This window comes from Fringilla coelebs, assembly GCF_963513975.1.
Source record: "Fringilla coelebs genome assembly, contig: SCAFFOLD_33, whole genome shotgun sequence".
Taxonomy (NCBI): domain Eukaryota; kingdom Metazoa; phylum Chordata; class Aves; order Passeriformes; family Fringillidae; genus Fringilla; species Fringilla coelebs.
This window is the reverse complement of record NW_028167443.1, coordinates 3,151,851-3,171,637: the sequence shown is the minus strand read 5'-3', so window position 1 is coordinate 3,171,637 and position 19,787 is coordinate 3,151,851. Positions and strand designations below refer to the sequence as shown.

Below are 19,787 nucleotides of genomic sequence, written 5' to 3'. Positions count from 1 at the left end.
TGTGAGGGGCCGTGAGGGGCTGTGAAAGCCCAGGCAGCTCATGGAACTAAGGGTCCATTGTGACACTGCAGAACCAAGATCATTGTTGACAGTACGGAACCTCCTGGAACCAAGTCCATTGTGACATTGTGGGGCCTCATAGAACCATGGAGACCATTATGACACTTCAGGACCCACTGGAACCAAGGGGCCATTGTGACACTGCAGGGCCTTGTATAACGAAGGGGCCGTTGTAGCAAAGCAGGGCCTCATGGAATCAAGGGGATCACAGTGACCCTGTGGGGCTCCATAAGGGGCCGTGGGGCTCTGTAAGGGGCTGTGGGGCTCCATGAGTCCACGGCGCTGTCCTGACTGTGGAACCAAGGATACCATTGTAACCCTTCTGGGCATCATGGAACCAAGGAGGCCATTGTGAACCAGCAGGGGGAACCCACTGAGACTGTTCTGACACTTCAAAGGCCATTGTGGTACTGCAGGGCCTCATGGAACCAATGAGACCATTGTGACATGGCACAGCCTTATGGAAGCAAGGGGACATTGTGACGCTGTGGGGCCTTGTAGAACTGAGGGGCCCTTGTGACCCTGTGTGGCACCATGGAACCCAGGAGAGCACTGTGACACTGCAGGGCTCCATGGAACTGAGAACTCGTGTGACAGTGAGGAGCCCAATGGAACCAAGGGGCCATTCCGTACTTCAGGGATTCATGGAACCAAGGTGCAATTGTGACACTGCAGAACCAAAAGAGACCATTGTGACACTGTGGGGCTTCATGGACCCAGTGAGACCATTCTGACACTCTGAGTGCCCATGGAACCAAGGGGCTGTTGTGACACAACAGAGCCTGACAGAACCAAGGCAACCACTGTGACACTGCAAGGTGTCATGGAAGAAAGGGGCCAGTGTGACACTGAGAGTTCCCATAGAAGCAAGGGGCCAGTGTGACACATCCAGGCCTGGTGGAACCAAGGGGTGGTGATGATCCTAGGGAACCCAATAGAACAAGGAGCTACTTTGAAACTCTGACCTCATGGAACCAATGGGCCATTGTGGCATTGTGCAGTCCCATGGAAACAAGGAAACCGTCTTTACCCTGCAAGGCCTCATGGAAGCAAGGGGCCATTGTGCCACTGCAGAGCCAAGGAGACCGTTGTTATATCACTGGGACTCATGGGAGCCAAGATCTGTTGTGATCCTGCAGGGCCTCATGGAACCAAGGGGCAATTGTGATGCTGCAGGGCCCCAAGGATCCAAGAACATGGAACAGGTCTGGGTGGCTGCGCCTCCTGGGGGCTACCTGACTGGTCCAGCTGATCTTGGCATGTTGAGGGTCACTTCTCATCACCCCCTGAAACCCTGGAATTCTGTGCTTTGCTTCCTGAGGGAAAGAACTGTCCTCCTCCTCCAGGGGTTCATGGCAGAAACTGGGATTCATCCTCCAAATTTGAATATATCCTAGGATTATTCCCATATGAAACCTGCCAGGACAGACAGCTCTGGCTGGCCTTGGCCTCTTGGGGGCCACCTCTCATCTGCCCTCAAAACAGTGTGGGCTGTGCTTTTCTTCCCATGGAAAAAACCATCTTTCAAGTCCAGGCAGCCATGGCCAAAATTGAGAATCAGCCTCCAAAATTCTTTATATTCAAGGATAGCTTCCCGACAAAAGCTGCCAGGATTGTCCAGGTTCCCTCGGCTTCCTCAGGGTCAGCTCTCATCTGCCTTTGAAACACTGGAGTTCTGCACTTTCCTTCCTATGGAAAAGAACTGTGGAACCTTCCTGTCCAGATGCCCAGAGACAAAAGTGGGGTTTGGCCTCCCAAGTTCTGTCTGTCCAAGGATTCTTCCATGACAACAGGTCTGGCTGGCTTTGACCTCCTTGAGGCAGCCTCTATTTAGCCTTTGAAACATTGGGGCTCTGTCCTTTCCTTCCTATGGAGAACTGTCATTCCAGTCCAGGAACCCATGGCTGAAATGGAATTCCACCCCCAAAATGCCCCATATATCCAAAGATTGCTTTCAGACAAAAGCTGCAAGGACAGACAGATCTGGCTTGCCTTGGCCTCTGGTGACTGCCTCTCATCTGCCTTTCAACCCCGGGGTTCTTTGGTTTCCATCCTACAGAAAAGAACTGTCCTCCTTGTCCAGGTGCTTTGAGCACACTTTGAAGGACTGAGTCTTATGCAAAGAGCACCAAAGCCCCAGAGGGTCATTACAGTCCTTGTGCTGTGTCTGTGCTGCTGAGCTGGGCCGGGCTCCTGGCCCAGAGGCAGCTCCTGGCAAGGGCAGCGCTGCAGAGAGACAGCTCTGGCCAGGAGCAGCTCCTGTGCACAGCCCAGCAGGGCTGGGGCACGGCCAGAGCACCTCAGGGACACCAGCAGGGCACAGACAGAGCTCACAGGGGCTCAGCACTGCCAGGGGCTGTGGGATGTCCCTGAGGGGGCTGTGTCACAGCAGCACCTCTGTGGCTGTGTCAGAGAGGCACAGAGCAGCTGTGATGTCAGCAAGGGGCTGTGTGACAGCACAGAGTGGGCTGTGTGAGGTCACAGATTGGGCTATGACAGCACAGAGAGTTTGTTGCGTGAGGTCATTGAGAAGCTACAGCATCATAGAGGGGAATGTGTGACACCCCAGAGCAGGCTGTGGCATCATAGCATGGCTGTATGACACCATAGAGCTGGCTGTGAGGTCAAAGTGTGTGCTGTGACATTACAAAGTGGCAGTATGACATTACAGAGAGGCTTTTGTGACATCACTGAGGAGGTTGTGACATCACAGAGCTCCCTGTGACATCATAGTGTAGGGTGTAAGGCCAGAGAGCAGATCCTGCCATCATAAAGGGCAGCCCAGTGAAATTAGAGAGTGGGTTGTGACATCAGTGGGTGGCTGTATAACATCATAGAGCAGGCTGTGACATCACAGGACAGTGACATCACAGGGTGACTTTGTGGCATCACAGAGTCTTCTGTGACATCACAGAGGAGCTGTATGACATTCCAGGGTGACATCCCAGAATTGGCTCTGTGACATCAGAAGGGTGCTGTGTGATGTCAGAGTGGTCTGTGACATCACAGGAGGGCAGTGTGTCATCACAGGGGCTGTGTGACATCACAAGGGCAACTAAAAGAAACTTAGCATCAGTCATGAGGCCTAGGTGAGGTAGACCTTGTGATTTAACCTCACTTAGAGGCCTGAATGACTCAGCTATCCAAGGCACTCAAACCCCTCAGAGAGCAGCATTTCTGCCACATTTCCCCAGCACCAGGACCTCGTGTGCACACAGACACAAAGAGTCAGTGCAAGGCACCTGGGAGAAATTCCCCTGAGGGCAGGGAATTCTCACTGCTGATGCTTTGGCATCTCCACAGCAGGTGAAGGGCTGAGCCTGGAGGAGTAGGGGGATCGGCCCAGGCTCTGTCGTTGTTTGGGATCCCTGAGTGCAGCAAACGGGAGAGTTCCCGGCTGGGAGAGGCCCCACTCAGAGGGAGTCGCTGGCCCAGGAGAGCTCCAAGGGCTCCTTTTGGAGCGCTGTTTGCAGGGCCCCACGAGAGGGGCTTCAGTCCCAGCAATGGCTCATCCTGGCCACACTTGGCATCAGCAGCTTTCTCTGGCAGTGTGAGAACAGGGATGTTGTGCCACGGAGGGAACAAAAACAGTTCCCAGGGCTGCTTGTAAAGGAAGCAGGAGCTGTTTGGGCAGCAGCAGTGCCTGGAGCAGAGAGTGTTTGTGATGAGCTGCAGAGGAGCTGAGCCCAGGGGCTGTTGGCCAAGGCCGAGGCCCAAGGAGCATTTCTCATCTGGCAGGGCAGCCTGAGAAGGGGAAGGGGGGAATGCAGCAGCACAGGGCCATGGAACCAAGTGACCCTTGTGACACTGTGGGGCCTCATGGAATCATGGAGAGCACTGTGACATTGCTGGACCTCATGGAACCAAGGGGACTGTGCTGATGCCGTGTGGCTCCATGGAATGTAGGGATCATTGTGACACTGAGAGGTCCCATCAAACCAAAGGTCCATTGTGACACTGTGGGGCCTCATGGAACTGTGGAGACCATTGTGACACCTTGGGGTGTCATGGAACCAAGGGGCCATTGTGACACTGTGAGACTCCATGGAACCAAAGGTCCATTGTGACATTGCAGGGCCTCATGGAACCATGCAAAGACAATTAAGACACTTCACAGCCTCATGGAACCAAGGGGCCATTGTGACACTGAGGGGCACCATGGAATCACAGAGACCATTGTGACACTGTGCAGACTCATGGAATCGTGGAGACCATTGTGACACTGTGAGGCCCCATGGAATAAGCAAAGCATTGTGGCACTGTGAGGCCTCATGGAACCAGTGAGACCATTGTGAACCTGGGGGTCCCCACAGAACCAAGAGAACCATTGTGATATTGTGGAGCCTCATGAAACCAAGAGGCTTTTGTGACACTGCAGGGCTGCATGGAACCAAAGGTCCACTGTGACATTGCAGGGCCTTATGTCATCAGGGGTCCATTGTGACACTGGAAAACCAATGGAGACCATTGTGACTCTGCAGGGCTGCATGGAACCAAAGCTCCAGGGTGATCCAGACTGGCCTCCTGTCATCAATGGTCCATTGTGACACTGTGGAACCAAAGGAGACCATTGTGACACAGCAAACCCCCAGGGTCCAAAGGTCCATTGTGACATTGCAGGGCTCATGGAACAGAGAAGTCACGTGACATTGTGGGGCCTGGGGAACCACGGAGACCATTGTGACACTGCAAGGCCTCATGGAATCATTGGGACCACTGTGACACTGCAGGGCCTAATGATACCTGGGGGCCACTGGGACATTGTGGGACCTCATCAAACCTAGGGGCCAGTGTGACACTGCTGGAACCCATTGAAATCATGTCACAATTACGACACTGAGGGGCCCTGTGGATCCAAGGCAACATTTTGACACTTCAGGGCCCCATGGAACCAAGGGAACACAGAGCAGGTCTGGCTGTTTTGGCCTCCCATGGACTTCCTGACTGGTCTAACTGACCTTGGCATGTTGAGGGTCTCTTCTCATCTGCTGCTGGAACACTGGGGCTCCGTGCTTTCCTTCCCAATGGAAAAGGACTTTCCTTCTGCTCCAGGCACCCATGGACAGAACTGGGGCTTCACCTCCAAATTTCCCTATATCCAGGGATTGTTCCCATAGGAATATTGCCAGAACAAGTCTGGCTTTCAGTGGCTTCACAACGCTCACCTCTCATCTCTCCCCAAAACATTGGGGAAGGCTCCATGCTCTCCTTGCTCCATGGGAAAGAACTGTCCTACTTCTCCAGGTGCCCATGGCCGAGATTGGGTTTCCACCTCCAAAATTCCCTAAATTCAAAGACTGGTCCCAGGCAAAATCTGCTATTACTGACAAGTCTGGCTGGCCTTGGCCTGCTGAGGCTCTCACCTGTCTTGCAGACCTTGGTGCTCTGTGCTTTCCTTCCTATGGAAAACTGTCCTTCCCAGCCATGTGCCCATGGTCACAATTGGGATTTCACCTCCAACATTGCCTGTTTTGACAGACTGGAGGCGATTGTTGGGTCTAAACATTTGTGTGTGGGGGAGGAAGGGGAAGGTCCAGTCTTGCCCTGCTTTTTAACCCCACCACTGCCCTGCCCTGGAACCCCAATCCGCCCAGTGGCCTCCAGTGGGTTTACGGTTTCTATCTGAACCACGGCACACTGAACCCCCAGCACCGACCCTGGGCACTGGGGCCCTCTTGGCTCTGCTCAGTGCTGCTGCTGTACTCAGGGCACCCTGAACCCTGGTGGCACCCATGTCCCCCCACTCCAGGGATTGTGCACGACTCACACTACCCCAATCCTCCACGCACCCGGGGCTCCGTTCGGGGTGTGCATGCCAACTCACCAATTCGTCTACCAACTTTTCTCGAGTTTGGTGCACAGGAGAAACACCAGCCAGATATTCTCAAGAGGTCAAAATGACACAAAATTTTACTGGTAAAAAGCTAGTACAAAAAAACCAAGGAACTTTGGAAGAGGATTTAATGCAACATCCAATTATACATAAAACACTTATCATAGCAGTAACTTTGTCATCGTTAGGCCAGACGTGGCATACACACATGATCAGGGTCCAAGAAGAAAAAAGTTTTTATTCTGTGTGTTCTCTAGTTTATATACTCTTTACAAAGTGTGATCTTAAGTCATTAACTACATCACAATAACTTATTATAGTCATTGGTGCAAAGCAATTAACATCAATATAATTGGCAAAAGTTTTACAGAAATTTAATAAGGCACATATACACATCTACTTAGGCACATAGTATAGCTTACAAAAGTTTTCATGTATCTTTTCTAATCAGTTTCCATGCTGATGGCCTTGTCTTCTTCCCTGCTATGGATTCACTTGAAAATCATCAATTGTTACTTCTTTTATTCACTCAACTTTGCTTGCAGGCCAGCTGTCAAGCCCCTCCATAGAACTTCATTAACTTAGCTCATTTAACCTAGAAACCTTAAAACACGTAAGCTATTGAGGTACCCCAAAATGTTCCATATAAAGAGCATTAGAAGGAGAAGAGAGAGAGACAGAAAGATGGAAGTTCTATAGAAAGACATGCATATGACTATCAGTTCCTAGGGTTCCAGGGTGGGTAAGACACAAACCCCAGGAGAAGGCAAGGGCTGACCTTGTGCTCTGTGTTTTTAAGCCCCCAGGCCTTTGTGGGCCTCCCCCCAGGTGGGATTTCTGATCACTTGGGCAATCAGGGCTGGGTTAGCACTGTCCCCACTGTGTGACTGATTGACAGCTCATCCCACAGTGTCTCAGGACATTGATCTCATCCAGCCTCTGACAGTGACCATGGTGACACTGGGGAACCTCATGGAACCATGGGTCAGTTGTGACAATGTGGGTCCAAGGACGCCATGGTGACACTGGGGAACCTCATGGAACCATGGGTCAGTTGTGACAATGCAGGTCCAAGGACACCACGGTGAAACTACGGAACCTCATGGAACCAAGGGGCCATGGTGACATCAGGGTATTGTGGAACCACGAAGCCATTGTGACATTGCAAGGCCACATGGAAGCACAGGGCCATTGTGACACTACAGAAACAAGGGGATCATTGTGACACTCCAGGGCCTCATGGAACCAAGGAGACCATTGTGACACTGTAGGGTTCCATGAAACCAGGGGAACATGGAAAAGGTCTGGCTGGCTGGGCCTCCTGGGGACCACCTGACAGGTCCAGCTGACCTTGGCATGTCGAGGGCTGCTTCTCATCTGCCCCTGAAGCACTGGGGCTCTGGGCTTTCCTTCCTATGGCAGAGAACTGTCCTTCTCCTCCAGGGGCCCATTTTCAAAATCGGGATTCCTCCTCCAAATTTCCTTATATGCAAAGATTGTTCCCAGATGAAATCTGCCAGGAGAGACAGATCTGGCTGCCTTGGCTTCTCAGGGCCCACCTCTCATCTGCCTTTGAAACTCTAGGGCCATGTGCTTTTCTTTCTTAGGGGAAAAACCATCCATCTCGACCAGGCACCCATGGCCAAAATTTGGCATCTGCCTCCAGCATTCCCTATATCCAAGGATAGTTTCCAGACAAAAGCTGCCAGGACTGACAAGTCTGGCTGGCCTTGGCTTCCTGAGGGCTGGCACTCATCTGCCACTGAAACACCGAGGCTCTGTCCTTTCCTTCCTCATGAAAAGAACTCTTCTTCCTGTCCAGGCACCCACAACCGAAATGGAGATTCCACCTCCAAAATGTCCTTTGTCCAAGGACAGCCCCTAGATGAAATCTGCCAGGAGAGACAGGTCTGGCTGGCTTGGCCTGAGGGTGGCCACCTCTCATCTTCTTCAGAACACTTGTACTTTGCGCTTTTCTTTCCTATGGGAAAAAACACATCCATCTTGACCAGGTGCCCATGGCCAAATCTGGGATTCCCCGTCTGAAATTCAGTACATCCAAGGATTGCTCCCAAGTGAAAGCTGCCAGGACAGACAGGTCTGGCTGCCCTTGGCCTCTTGGGGGCTGCCTCTCACCTGCTTTTGGAACATCATGACTCAGTGCTTTCCTTCCTAAGGAAAAGAACTGTCCTACTTCCCATGGTGTCTGTGGTCAAAGTTGTGATTCCTCCTCCCAAATTCCATATATCCAAGAATTCTTCCATGACAAAAGCTGCCAGGAAAAACAGCTCTGGCTGGCTTGGCCTCCGAGGAGCCACCTCTCTCCTCTTCTCTTTTTAGAACACTTGGTCTTGATGTTTTCCTTCCTTTAGAAAAGAATCATCCTTCTTATCTAGGCAGAAATGGCCAAAATTGGTTTTCTACCTCCCAAATATCCAAGGGTTGCAGACAAAAGCTGCCAGGAGAGTCTGGCTTGCCTAGGCCTCAGATGGCCACCTTTCATCTGCCCCTCAAACACTGGTGATCCGTGCTATCCTTCCTATGGAAAAGAACCATCCTTCGCCTCTGGGTGTCCATGTCTGAAATTGGAATTCCACCTCTAAAATTCCGTATATCCAAGGGTTGCTCCCAGGCAAAATCTGCCAGTACCGTCAAGTCTGGCTGGCCTTGGCCTCTGGTGGCTGCCCCTACAACACTGGGGGTGGGTTCTTTCTTTCCCATGGAAATCACTGGGACACTGTGGGGACCTCATGGCACCAAGGGGATCATTGTGGCACCACTGGAGCCCATGGAACCAAGGGGCCATGGTGACACAGCGGGGCTTCATGTAACCTAGAGACCATTATGGCTCTGTGGGGCCTGATGGAACCATGGAGAACACTGTGACTCTTCAGGGGCATTATGGCACCTCAGAGCCTCATGGAAGCAAGGGACCATGGAGACACAGTGGGGCACTATGGAACCGAGGGAACATGGAACGGGTCTGGCTGGCTTGGCCTCCCAGGGTCCACAGGTCTGGCTGATGTTGGGACGTCAAGGGCTGCCTCTATTCAGCTCCTGGAGCACTGGGGCTCTGTGCTTTCCTTGCTATGAAAAAGAACCATGCATCTTTTCAGATGCCCATTGCCAAAATGGGTACTCTCCCTAAAAAATTTGCTATATGCAAGAACAAAATCTGCAGTCTCTGGCTGGCCTTGGCCTCTGGTGGTTACCTCTCATCTTCCCCTGAAACACTGGGGCACTGTTCCTTCCTTCCTATGAAAAAAACCCGACCTTCTTGCCAAGGGACCATGGCCAAAATTAGAATTTGGCGTCCATATATCCAAGGATTCCTCCCAGACAAAAGCAGCCAGGACAGACAGGTCAGGCTGGCCCCGTCCTCTGCTGATTTTCTTAGAGTCTTAGCTGAATGTTTTCAATTGAATACCCCTTGGAGAGGGCCCAGAGATCTCCAAAGAGGGGGTTTTAGGCCTCGGGCACATGACCACAACATAGGGACAAAGGAGCTGTGTGCTCTGTTGTGCTGGTTTTGCATCATGGGAATGATGTTCTAAGAGAAGCTGCTAGCAGTTTCCTCCGTGTCTGACAAAAAACCAATCAGTAATTAGCTTTGAGAACTGACAATCCAATAAACCACTAAGGAACCTCTACACGCCTCTGTGAAGACACATGTTAAAGACAAAAAAGCCTGGGAGGGTCTCTTTCCCTTCTGGCTGGCAAAGAGGTAAAAAGGCTGACCGAGCCCCAGTCTCAGCCAGGGCAGCCCAGGCGGCTCCTTGCAGTGGGGCTGGGCCCCTTCCCAGGGACCCCGCCAGGACCCATCAGCTGCCGGGCAAGGGGAGGAGAAGCCATCAGTCCCCGGCCATGCTGCTGCTGTGTTCTGGCCTGGCTGCTGAGATCCTGGCCCTCCTCCCAGCGTGGCCCATCCTGACACAGTCCCAGCGCAGCCGCTGCAGAAACCTCCATCGTAAAACAGCTCCGGCTGCAAGGACCAAGCCCGGCCGGGGTCAGAGAAGCATCTGCAGGCCCCGGGTGAGATATGAAGTCTTTCAGTGCTTCCATCCTCCCTCGAGTGAGAGAAAAGGACAAAGTGCAGGCACATACAGGAGCAGCATGAAGACACTGAGGTCATTGAAGGGGAAGTTGAGTCCCAGATGGGAGGGATGAGGAGATGCCTTGATCTTGGGACTGAAATCCTCTTTTAAAGCTATGGAGAAGGATGTGATTCATACATCAGATTCCCTGTTGCACATTGAAAAGTATGGGCAGATGACTTGTTCAGCAAAGGCCTCCATACTAAAGTAAGCAAATATTGAAGTAGCTGTCATCCCATGAGAAGTTTGAACAGAGAAAAAGAAAGGAGTGATGAGACCTGGTGCCCTCATGGAGAGAAGATTACTTCTATTTCTAGAGATGAAGATAATGTCACATATGGATGAAGAGAACCCTTGCTCTTAAAAAGCTCATCTTTAAACTAATACCCCAGAAGTTCACATGGTCCAAAAACACAGCTGTGGGACAGGCTGTGAAAAAATGGGAGGTACCTCATGATTGCAGATTTTTCCAGGTGTCTATTATTCATGAAAATTGAGAGCCACAAGACAACTGTTTTCTTACTGAGAAGTCTCCTTAGCATGAAAGAGACTCCTCTCCCAAAGTGAACTAAAGAAAGGCTATTCTAGAGGTGGTAAACTGACTGAAAATTTTTGGTTTTGTCTCTTTACATTGCCAGTAAGAAAGAAAAGGATGTAGGGAGAGGAGAAATGTTCTGAAAGTTTTGTTCTGATCCTTATCACTCTTTCTTTTATTTAATTTTAATAAATTTTTCTTTGTACCTTTTATACCTTTTAAAGTTCTGAGCCTACATTGCCTTTCTCCTAATCCTATCTCACAGCAGGAAATGAGTAAGGATATTCTAGTGAGTGTACTGGTAATTAGCCAATACTAGACCCACCACAATAATTGCTGCATTCTCCGAGAAATCTCAAATTGGCAAACCAAAACCACTACAGAAACATTTCTGATGAACTGCATTAGAACAGAGGGAAATCAAGGCAGAGCCATGGTTTCTCAGAACTGCTTGATCCTCATGAGCCTCACTGTGCATTTGGAGCTGAGCCCTGGAACCTCAGGGCCTGAGAGGAGATTGCACAAACCTTTCCAGGAGTCAAAGTCAGAGGAAACACCCAAAGTGTCTCAAGGCATGAACGGATCCCACTGAGGTCCGTCCCCAACACAGGCTCCTCATGGACTACTTGGAAGAGAGAATTGGAGGCCAGGATGGCACAAAAACTTCTCAGACACTCAGTGTAGAAAGGAAATTCCAAAGTACCTGAAAAACCTTGAGTATCTCAAAGTATTAATGAGCCCCACTGAGTGTCAGTACAAGGCTCTCAAGGGACTCATTAAAGCAGATAATCAGGGCCATGATTGCACAAACCTCTCCCAGAGTCTGTATCAAAAGAGAAACACCAAGTACCTTAAAAGAACTGAAGTTTCTTGAAGCATTAATGAGCCCCACTGAGTGTTGTTACTGACAAAGCCTCTCCAGGGACAGAGCCTCTCCAGGGACTAATTACAGCAGATAATTGGAGGCCATGATTGCACAAACCTCTCAGATTCTCCAAGGCAAAAGAAAACTCAAAGTCCTTTGAAAAACCTGCACAGATGCTCCTGTCAAGAGGCAGCTCCTGGCAAGGGCAGCACTGCAGAGAGACAGCTCTGGCCAGGAGCAGCTCCTGTGCACAGCCCAGCAGGGCTGGGGCACTGCCTGCAGCCACCCTGGGCACAGCACAGGGGCACAGACAGGTTAACCTCAGCCTGGGCTGGGAGCACAAAGCAGAGCTCACTCAGGGCTCACTAAAGCAGAAATCATCCCAGGTTTGAAACAGTCATTCCCTGGCTGTGGGAAGAGAAGCTGCAGTTTCTGCAGGGATCTCCTGGAGCTGGCACATCCCACAGCTTTGAAGACCTTTCAGAAGGACTCTCAGAGCTGCTGCAGGGCAGGGATGTGTTCCTAGGGCAGGGCTGGCTTTCCCTGCTGCCCCAGCCCAGGCACAGCCTGAGGCAGCTCCTGTTGCCAGGCTCTGCTGCAGGGCTGAGCAGCCGGGGCTGCAGCCAGGGGTGCCCAGGGCTGTCCTGCAGAGCAGGGTCCTGCAGCCCAGGGTGCTGTGCTGGGGCAGGGACTCTGCTGCCTGCCAGGGACAGCTCTCAGCTGGCCTGGGGAGCTGCTCCCAGCGCTGGGGAGAAGCTGTAGGGGGAAGGAGCCACCCTGAGCAGGGCAGGTGCTGCTGCTGAGAAGGGCTGGGTGGGGCAGGGCTGCTCCCAGCTCCAGACCTGCCTGGGCACAGCTCCAGAGGAGTTCCCAAAGTTCCAGTTCCCAAAGAAGGTAAGTCTGGCATTGCTGGAAAGATCAGGAGCTTTCCTGAGAGTGATTTCAATTTCCTGCTTGGAGAAGTTAGGAGAGTTGGGGTGATGACAAAAAGATTTTTGATTTTTATATATTTTTATATATTCACAGGTCTGTAAATAACTATTATATAGTTATAAAACTATAATCCTTACTTAACTCTATTAAACTCTTTATAAACTCCATTAAACTACTATTATTTACTTCCATATCTATAATCCTTAATTAAGCCTAGTACTTTTCCTAACTTTTCTCTTAGATTTTAGAACAATAAGCTGACTGTCTCTCATGGTCTGTCTCCCAAAAACTCACTTCCTTTTCAAACCAGGATGCTGTCTAAATACATTCCTGAAATACTGTCTTATTATCAGTCTTATTATCAAATAGTCTTATTATCAGGAAGAGAACCTACAAGAACATTTTTTTTTAATTGACCAGAATGTGAGCAATCACAACAAAAAGTGAAGGCAAAGAAGCTCTTGGACCTACTCCAATGGCTTGACCCAGGGGTGTGTAACTGGGGAAACGGAATCTCCTCTTGGATGTTCCTGTTAAATATCCTAAATTATCAACCTTAATAAAATGTTGAAATTAGGGGCTGGGTGTGCCCCATCCCCACTGGGACACCTGGAAGCTTCCAATTAATGTTTTTTCCTTTACTGTTCTAACACTGTTGCAGGTTTTTTTTTCTTTAGGATTATAGGCAACAGGGGGATAAGAGAAGCAGAACAGGAATTGTAATCCCAGAATCACAGAACATTCTGAGTGTAAAGAGACACAAGATCATCCAAGGAATGTTTGCACACTTACAGAGACTCCAGAACTGTAACTTTGGTTGCTCAGTCTCTCTGCTGGGAGCCTCCCAAAGGGCCCTTAGCCACTCCTCAGCCCATGGACCACAGCAGCATCACCTTTGCAGGGCCCAGCAGGGCTCTGCTGAGCTGCCCTTGCCCACCTGCACACAGAGCCTGCCCCAGCCAGGGCCCTGCAGGTTTCTGTAGGGCCGGGGCCAGGGCACACAGGGTGGGATGGGCTCTGTGAGTGCTGGCAGAGACAAGGCTCCTCTCAGGAGGGAATGTCCAGGCCCAGGGAGATGCTGAGGGAAGGAGAGGGGGTTGAAGAGAGCAGTGCAGGGGGCAGGAGGGCACTGTTGGTGTGTGGGAGGTGCCGGGCACAGCAGGGCATGGGAACACTGTCTTGGATGCCCGGCTGTGTCTGCCCTGCCCTCTCAGGCACAGCACCACAACATCTTCTCTTGTTTCTGCACTGCCCTGATATTGTCACTGTTATCTGGTGCTCTCAGGGAGGCTCTGGCATTTGCAGCAGCTGAGTCAGGCATTGCCCTTGGCATTCCTGCCAGGCAGGGGTGTGTCCATGGGAATGGGGTGTCCAAGCTTCCCTGGGGTCTGTGGGGCTGTGGGCAAAGCAGTCCATGGGAAAGGGGAATGAGCTGAGCCTCCTCCCTGAGATCCCATCATGGGCACAGCCTGGGATCTCCTTGCTGTGCCCTTCGGAGCTCTGAGCTGCCCTCCTGGGTGCAAATCTGTGCCTGGATCTCTTGGAATTCCAGCCTCTTGGAGTATCCCATGGTAACCCGGGAGTGTGATTGTGCTCTGATTGCAGCCGAAGGTGCAGAGCTAGGGCAGCTGGGAACAAGCCCATCCAGCCCCTCACCTTCCCTCAGCTGCAGGGAATCCTTTTCCTCTCCCATCTCTCAGTGGCAAGCTCTGAGTGCAGCAGAAATGCTGGGGATTTCTGACCTCAGAGAGCCAGGAATTATGTATGGGTAGGAAAACAAGTCCTAAAACTAAGTCCTGCCATGGTTGTCTTATAGATCTGGGACTGCAGATGCTGCCAAGCCTGTCTGGAGTAGAAGTGATTCCCCTGAAAAATCCTGAATATCCAGCCTTGTCTCTCTGCCACAGGGCCACAAACCCAGGGCAGTGGGGCAGGGATGGCTCCTCAAGAGCCCCCACACACAGACCTGGCTGCCCCTGGCACACTCAGCCAGCATAATTGGAGCTCAGACAGGGTGAAGGTTTTCCCAGAGCAGGAACAAGGCTGGGTGAGTCCCACCAGGACAGTCTGTAGGGAATGGCCCAGGATTGGCTCAAAGCAGCCTCTCCTGACTTGTCACTGTCTTTTCTCCATTAACAGCTCCCTATGGCCAGCCCCAGCAAATGTCCAACAGCAGCTCCGTCAGCCACTTCCTCCTGCTGGCATTGGCAGACACGCGGCAGCTGCAGCTCCTGCACTTCTGCCTCTTGCTGGGCATCTCCCTGGCTGCCCTCCTCGGCAATGGCCTCATCATCAGCGCTGTAGCCTGTGGCCACCACCGGCACACCCCCATGTATTTCTTCCTGCTCAACCTGGCCCTCGCTGACCTGGGCTCCATCTGCACCACTGTCCCCAAAGCCATGCACAATTCCCTCTGGGACACCACAACCATCTCCTACATGGGATGTGCTGCACAGCTCTTTTTCTTTCTGTTTTTCATCTCAGCAGAGCTTTCCCTCCTGACCATCATGTGCTACGACCGCTACGTGTCCATCTGCAAACCCCTGCACTATGGGACCCTCCTGGGCAGCAGAGCTTGTGCCCACATGGCAGCAGCTGCCTGGGCCAGTGCCTTTCTCTATTCACTGCTGCACACGGCCAATACATTTTCCCTGCCCCTGTGCCATGGCAATGCCCTGGGCCAGTTCTTCTGTGAAATCCCCCAGATCCTCAAGCTCTCCTGCTCCAACTCCTACCTCAGGGAACTTGGGCCCATTGCACTTGGTGTCTGTTTAGGACTTGGCTGTTTTGTGTTCATTGTTTTCTCCTATGTGCAGATCTTCAGGGCTGTGCTGAGGATCCCCTCTGAGCAGGGACGCCACAAAGCCTTTTCCACTTGCCTCCCCCATCTGGCCGTGCTCTCCCTGTTCCTCAGCACTTCCACATTTGCTCACCTGAAGCCCCCCTCCATCTCCTCCCCATCCCTGGATCTGGCCCTGTCAGTTCTGTACTCAGTGGTGCCTCCAGGCCTGAACCCCCTCATCTACAGCCTGAGGAACCAGGAGCTCAAGGCTGCAGTGTTGAGACTGATGACTGGTTGGTTTCAGAAACATTAAACTGATGTCTGTTACTGCCAGTAACTTGTAATATAAAATATCTTTACAGCTCTTTTGGGTTTGGTTGTGGATTTGTTCTTATTTTCTTGTGATTTGGTTTTTTTATCTTGTCCACAAAATAAGGCCATTGGTTTTGCTTTTTTTCATTTTGTTTTTCTCTACTTTCGCTGTGGCCACAGACTTTGTCTGTGAGGGGCTGCTCTCTCAGTGGCTTTAAAGGAACTAAAGGATCTTGTATGCCCTCACAGAACCACACTTACACCCAGCTTGGTGTCATCTGCAAAGATGTCCTTGGTTCCATGGGGCCCCTTAGTGTCACAATGGCCTCTTGGTTACACCAGGCCCTGCACTGTCACACTGGTATCCTTGGTTCCATGAGACCATGCAGAGCAACCGTGGTCTCCTTGGTTCCATGGGGCTTCACAGTGTCACAATGTTCTCCTTGGTGCTGCAGTTTCACAGTGGCCCCTTGTTACCATGAGGCCCCCTTGTGTCACAGTGGTCCCTTGGTTACAGAGGATCCTGCAGTGTCACTATGTCCCCTTGGTTCCATGAGGCCCTGATGTGTCAGAACTTCCCCTTGGTTCTACTGGGCCGAGGAGTCTCCCAATGGTCTCCTTGGTTTTGCAGTGTCAAAATGGTGAAACCCCTTGGTTACACAAGGCCCTGCAATGTCACAATAGCCTCTGTGGTTCCACGAGGACCCAGAGTGTCATGGTGCACTCCCTGGTTCTATTTGGCTCCGAAGCATCGCAATGGACCCCTGGTTCTATGGGGATGCATGGTGTCACCATGGTGCTCTTAGCTCCATGAGACCCTGCAGTGTCACAATGGCCTCAGTGTCCCACTCATCACAGAATGACAGAATCAAATAGGCTGGAAAAGACCTTTGATATCATCAAGTCCAACCAATGCCCTAATACTGCCTTGTCACCCAGACCATGCCACTCAGTGCCACTGGAGAGGGGCAGTGACTCTGCCACCTCCCTCCTGGCCAGCCCATTTCAATGCCCATTCACCCTTTCTGTGAAGAACTTCTTCCTATTGTCCAGCCTAAACCCCCCCTGGTGCAGCTTAAGGCTGTTTTGCTGTCCTGCCCTCCAGCAGATCCACACTCACACCCAGCTTGGTGCCATCTGCAATTTGTGAATGGTGGACTCGATCCCCTCACCCAGACCATCAGTGAAGATATTAAACAGGACTGGGCCCAACACAGATCCCTGGGGGACAGCACCAGTGCCTGGACTCCAGCTGGGCGCAGCACCATCCCCATCACTCTCTGGGCCCAGCCTCCAGCCAGTTTTTAAATCTCCCAGCAAGGAGGAAACCTGCCCAAGCTGTGGGCTGCAACTTTTCCAGGGAATGCTGTCAGAGACAGTGTCAAAGGCTGTGTTGAGGTCCAGGTACACAACATCCACAGCCTTTCCCAAATCCACAGGTGGGTCACCTGGTCATAAAAGGAGAGAGCAGGTTGTTCAGGCAGGACCTGCCACCCCTAAATCCATGCTGGCTGGCTCTGATCCTTCAGCCATCCTGTGGGTGCCCTGGGATGGCACTCAAGGTGATCTGTTCCATAATCTTGCTGGGCACCCAGGTCAGGCTGACTGGCCTGGAGTTCCCCACATCCTCCTGCCAGCCCTTCTTGGGGATGGGCTCACACTGGCACCTCCAGTGCTCTGGGATCTCCCCAGTGAGCCAGGACTGATAGTAAATGATGGAGAGCAGCTTGGGGAGCTCATCCACCAGCTCCCTCATCCTCCTAAGATGGATTCCATCCGATCCCTTGCACCTGTGAGCATCTGAGTGGCTCAGCAGGTCACCAGCTGCTTCCTCCTAGATTCCAGGGGGCTGTTCTGCTCCCTGTGCCCATCTACCAGCTCAGGAGAACACTTGTCCTGAGGACAACCTTTCCTAGTATTGAAAATAGAGACAAAGAAGATGTTAAGTAGCTTATCTTTTTCATTATCTTTAATTACTATATTGCCCACTGCATAAAGAGTAAAGGTTCTCCTCATTCCACATTTTGCTATTAATTTATTTATATAAACTTTTTCTATTATATTTCACAGAAGTGGCCAGGTTAAGCTCTAATTGAGCTTTGACCTCTCAACCTTTTTTTCTGCATGTCCTACCAACATCTTTAAACACTTCCTAACTTGCCAGGGCTACTGTCCAAAGTTGATGCACCCTTTTTTTTTTCTTGAGTGTGTTCCAACAAAAGCTCCATGGGCAGCCAGGCCAGTCATTTTCCTCACCAGCTCATCTTTTGCCACACTGGGACAGGCTGCTCCTTCCCCTTTAAGTTTATTTTCTTGAAATGTGTCCATCCTTCCTTGACCCCTTTGTTTTTAAGGGCTGTTTCCCTTAAAAAAATCAGTACCCGATTCAGTACTCCACAAATCAGCATCCTAAACAGGCCAAAGTCTGCCCTTCCTAATTCCAGTGTAGAAGTTCTGTTGCTGCCCCTCCTGCTTTCACAGAACACTGTAAACTTGATTATTTCATGGTCACTGTATCCCTGGCAGCCTCTGAGCCCCACATCTGTCACCAGCCCTTCTTGTTTGTGAACAGCAGGAGACAGAGCTTTCCTTGGGAGTGGGAGCGTTACCAAAACTTCAGTAAAACAGAAAACTCCTTAACCCCAATGTAGCATTAAGGAGCAGCATTCTATATTCAGCTGGATGCACAGGGGACAGCTCCTCCCAAAGCCATGCAGGCTGAGTACAGGAAAGTTTCTGTTTATATTCTGTATTTGGCACACATATTCATTGATTGTCCTGGACTAAACACACATATGATAATAATTTCCCCAAAATAATTAACATTATTCCCCTCCCCTTTACCCATGTGTTCTTCTGTCCTGGGGGTCTCTCTGGTGGTCCCTGGTGGTCGTGGCCCCCAATGTTCCAGTGGGCCTGGCTGAGCTGGCAGGACACTGAGGCTGGTGAACTTCCATTTCCCCTTCTCACACAATGGGCATTGTGCGGTTTCCATAGGCCTGGGGTTTTGGAGAGCAACCTCCAGGTGTCAGCTCACCTGGTGTAGACAATTTATCATCTGGTAACATGAGGTCACAGAGTGGGGGATGACATCACAGAGTGGGTTATGGAAGGTCATCAAGAAGCTATGACATCACAGACTGCCTCTGCAACATCCCAGAGCAGGGTGTGACATCACAGGGCACACTATGACATCACAGAGTTGACTGTGACATCACAGGGGGGCTGTGTGACATCTCAGAGGGGCTGTGTGACATCCCAGCAGGGCTGTGTGAGGTCACTGGGTTGGTCACTCCACTCCAGCTCCCCCCCACAGTTTCTCCCAACAAGTCCAGTGCTGTTCCTGCCCAGCAGGGTTCCTGTCCCCCGGGATTCCCCCGGCCCACCTGGAGCCACAGCCTCCACCAAGGGATGTTCCACAGGATCCACCCTAGAGACTGACATGGGGACAAGGGGCCAGGGCTGTGTGACCAGGACATCAAGGACATGGATTATCCAGGTGACTGTGGCCTGGTTTGGGTTGCCCAGGGCAGGAAAGATGTCTAGCAGGCTCTGGGAAGGGCCTCCAAGGTGGGGCTGGAGCCCTTGGGCTGTGAGCAGAAGCTGAGGGAGCTGCACTTGTCCAGCCCGGAGCAGGGAAGACTGAGGGGCTCCTCATTCCAGCCTGGCAGTGCCAGCGAGGAGGTGATGGAGAACACAGAGCCAGGCTCTTCATCGGGGGGCCTGGTGGGAGACAGAAGCCAATGGGTGGAAGGGAAAAGAGGGGAGAGCAGCCAGGACAGGAGGAGATGAAATGAGTCAGGCTGGTTTCAGCATTTCCTCAACACCAAGAGCAGCCTGACCTCCCTTCTCCATCCACCACTGACAGCTTTGCAAATCAGGAATTGTTCGAGCTGTTTTGCTCCCACTCCAGGATGAGCATCCTGATACAAGAACTCAATTGTTTTTATGTCTATCATAGAACCATGTTTGTCTGAAATTAATTTTAGTATGGAAATCACTTATAGATGGTGGACTCTTCAGACACTGCTGGGACATTGCACATAGGGAATAATTTGATTGTTATTAAATTGTGTCCTGTTCAACTGTGGAGTGTTGGCCATGAAGAGAAACTTTTGGTGCCTCTGAGTCTCACCAGCTCCTGACCCCCAAAGGACACAAACCTGTCACCCTGGGTTTTTGAGATTTCTAGAAAGGCCTTCTGATATTGACATTTTTGTAAAGAACTTTCCCACACACTTTTCTGTAAACAACTTATAGTTTACATTCTTGTGAAAACGGACATTGTTGATGGACTGCTGGTTAAGCCAGTGTCTGTGGAGAGGTGGCACTGTCACCCTCCAATCCACTGTCACCTTTGTAAAACTATAAAT

General features: G+C 51.2%; 1 protein-coding gene across 1 annotated transcript; it reads left to right on the top strand.

Annotated features, from left to right (window-relative positions):
- Positions 1 to 14,482: 14,482 nt before the first annotated feature.
- Positions 14,483 to 15,681, top strand: LOC311165905 (olfactory receptor 14C36-like; the record flags this gene model as incomplete). Its single annotated transcript, XM_084227396.1, has 1 exon — positions 14,483 to 15,681. The coding sequence occupies one exon, from the start codon at positions 14,483 to 14,485 to the stop codon at positions 15,413 to 15,415; it is 933 nt and encodes a 310-aa protein (XP_084083522.1). The 3' UTR covers positions 15,416 to 15,681.
- Positions 15,682 to 19,787: the final 4,106 nt, after the last annotated feature.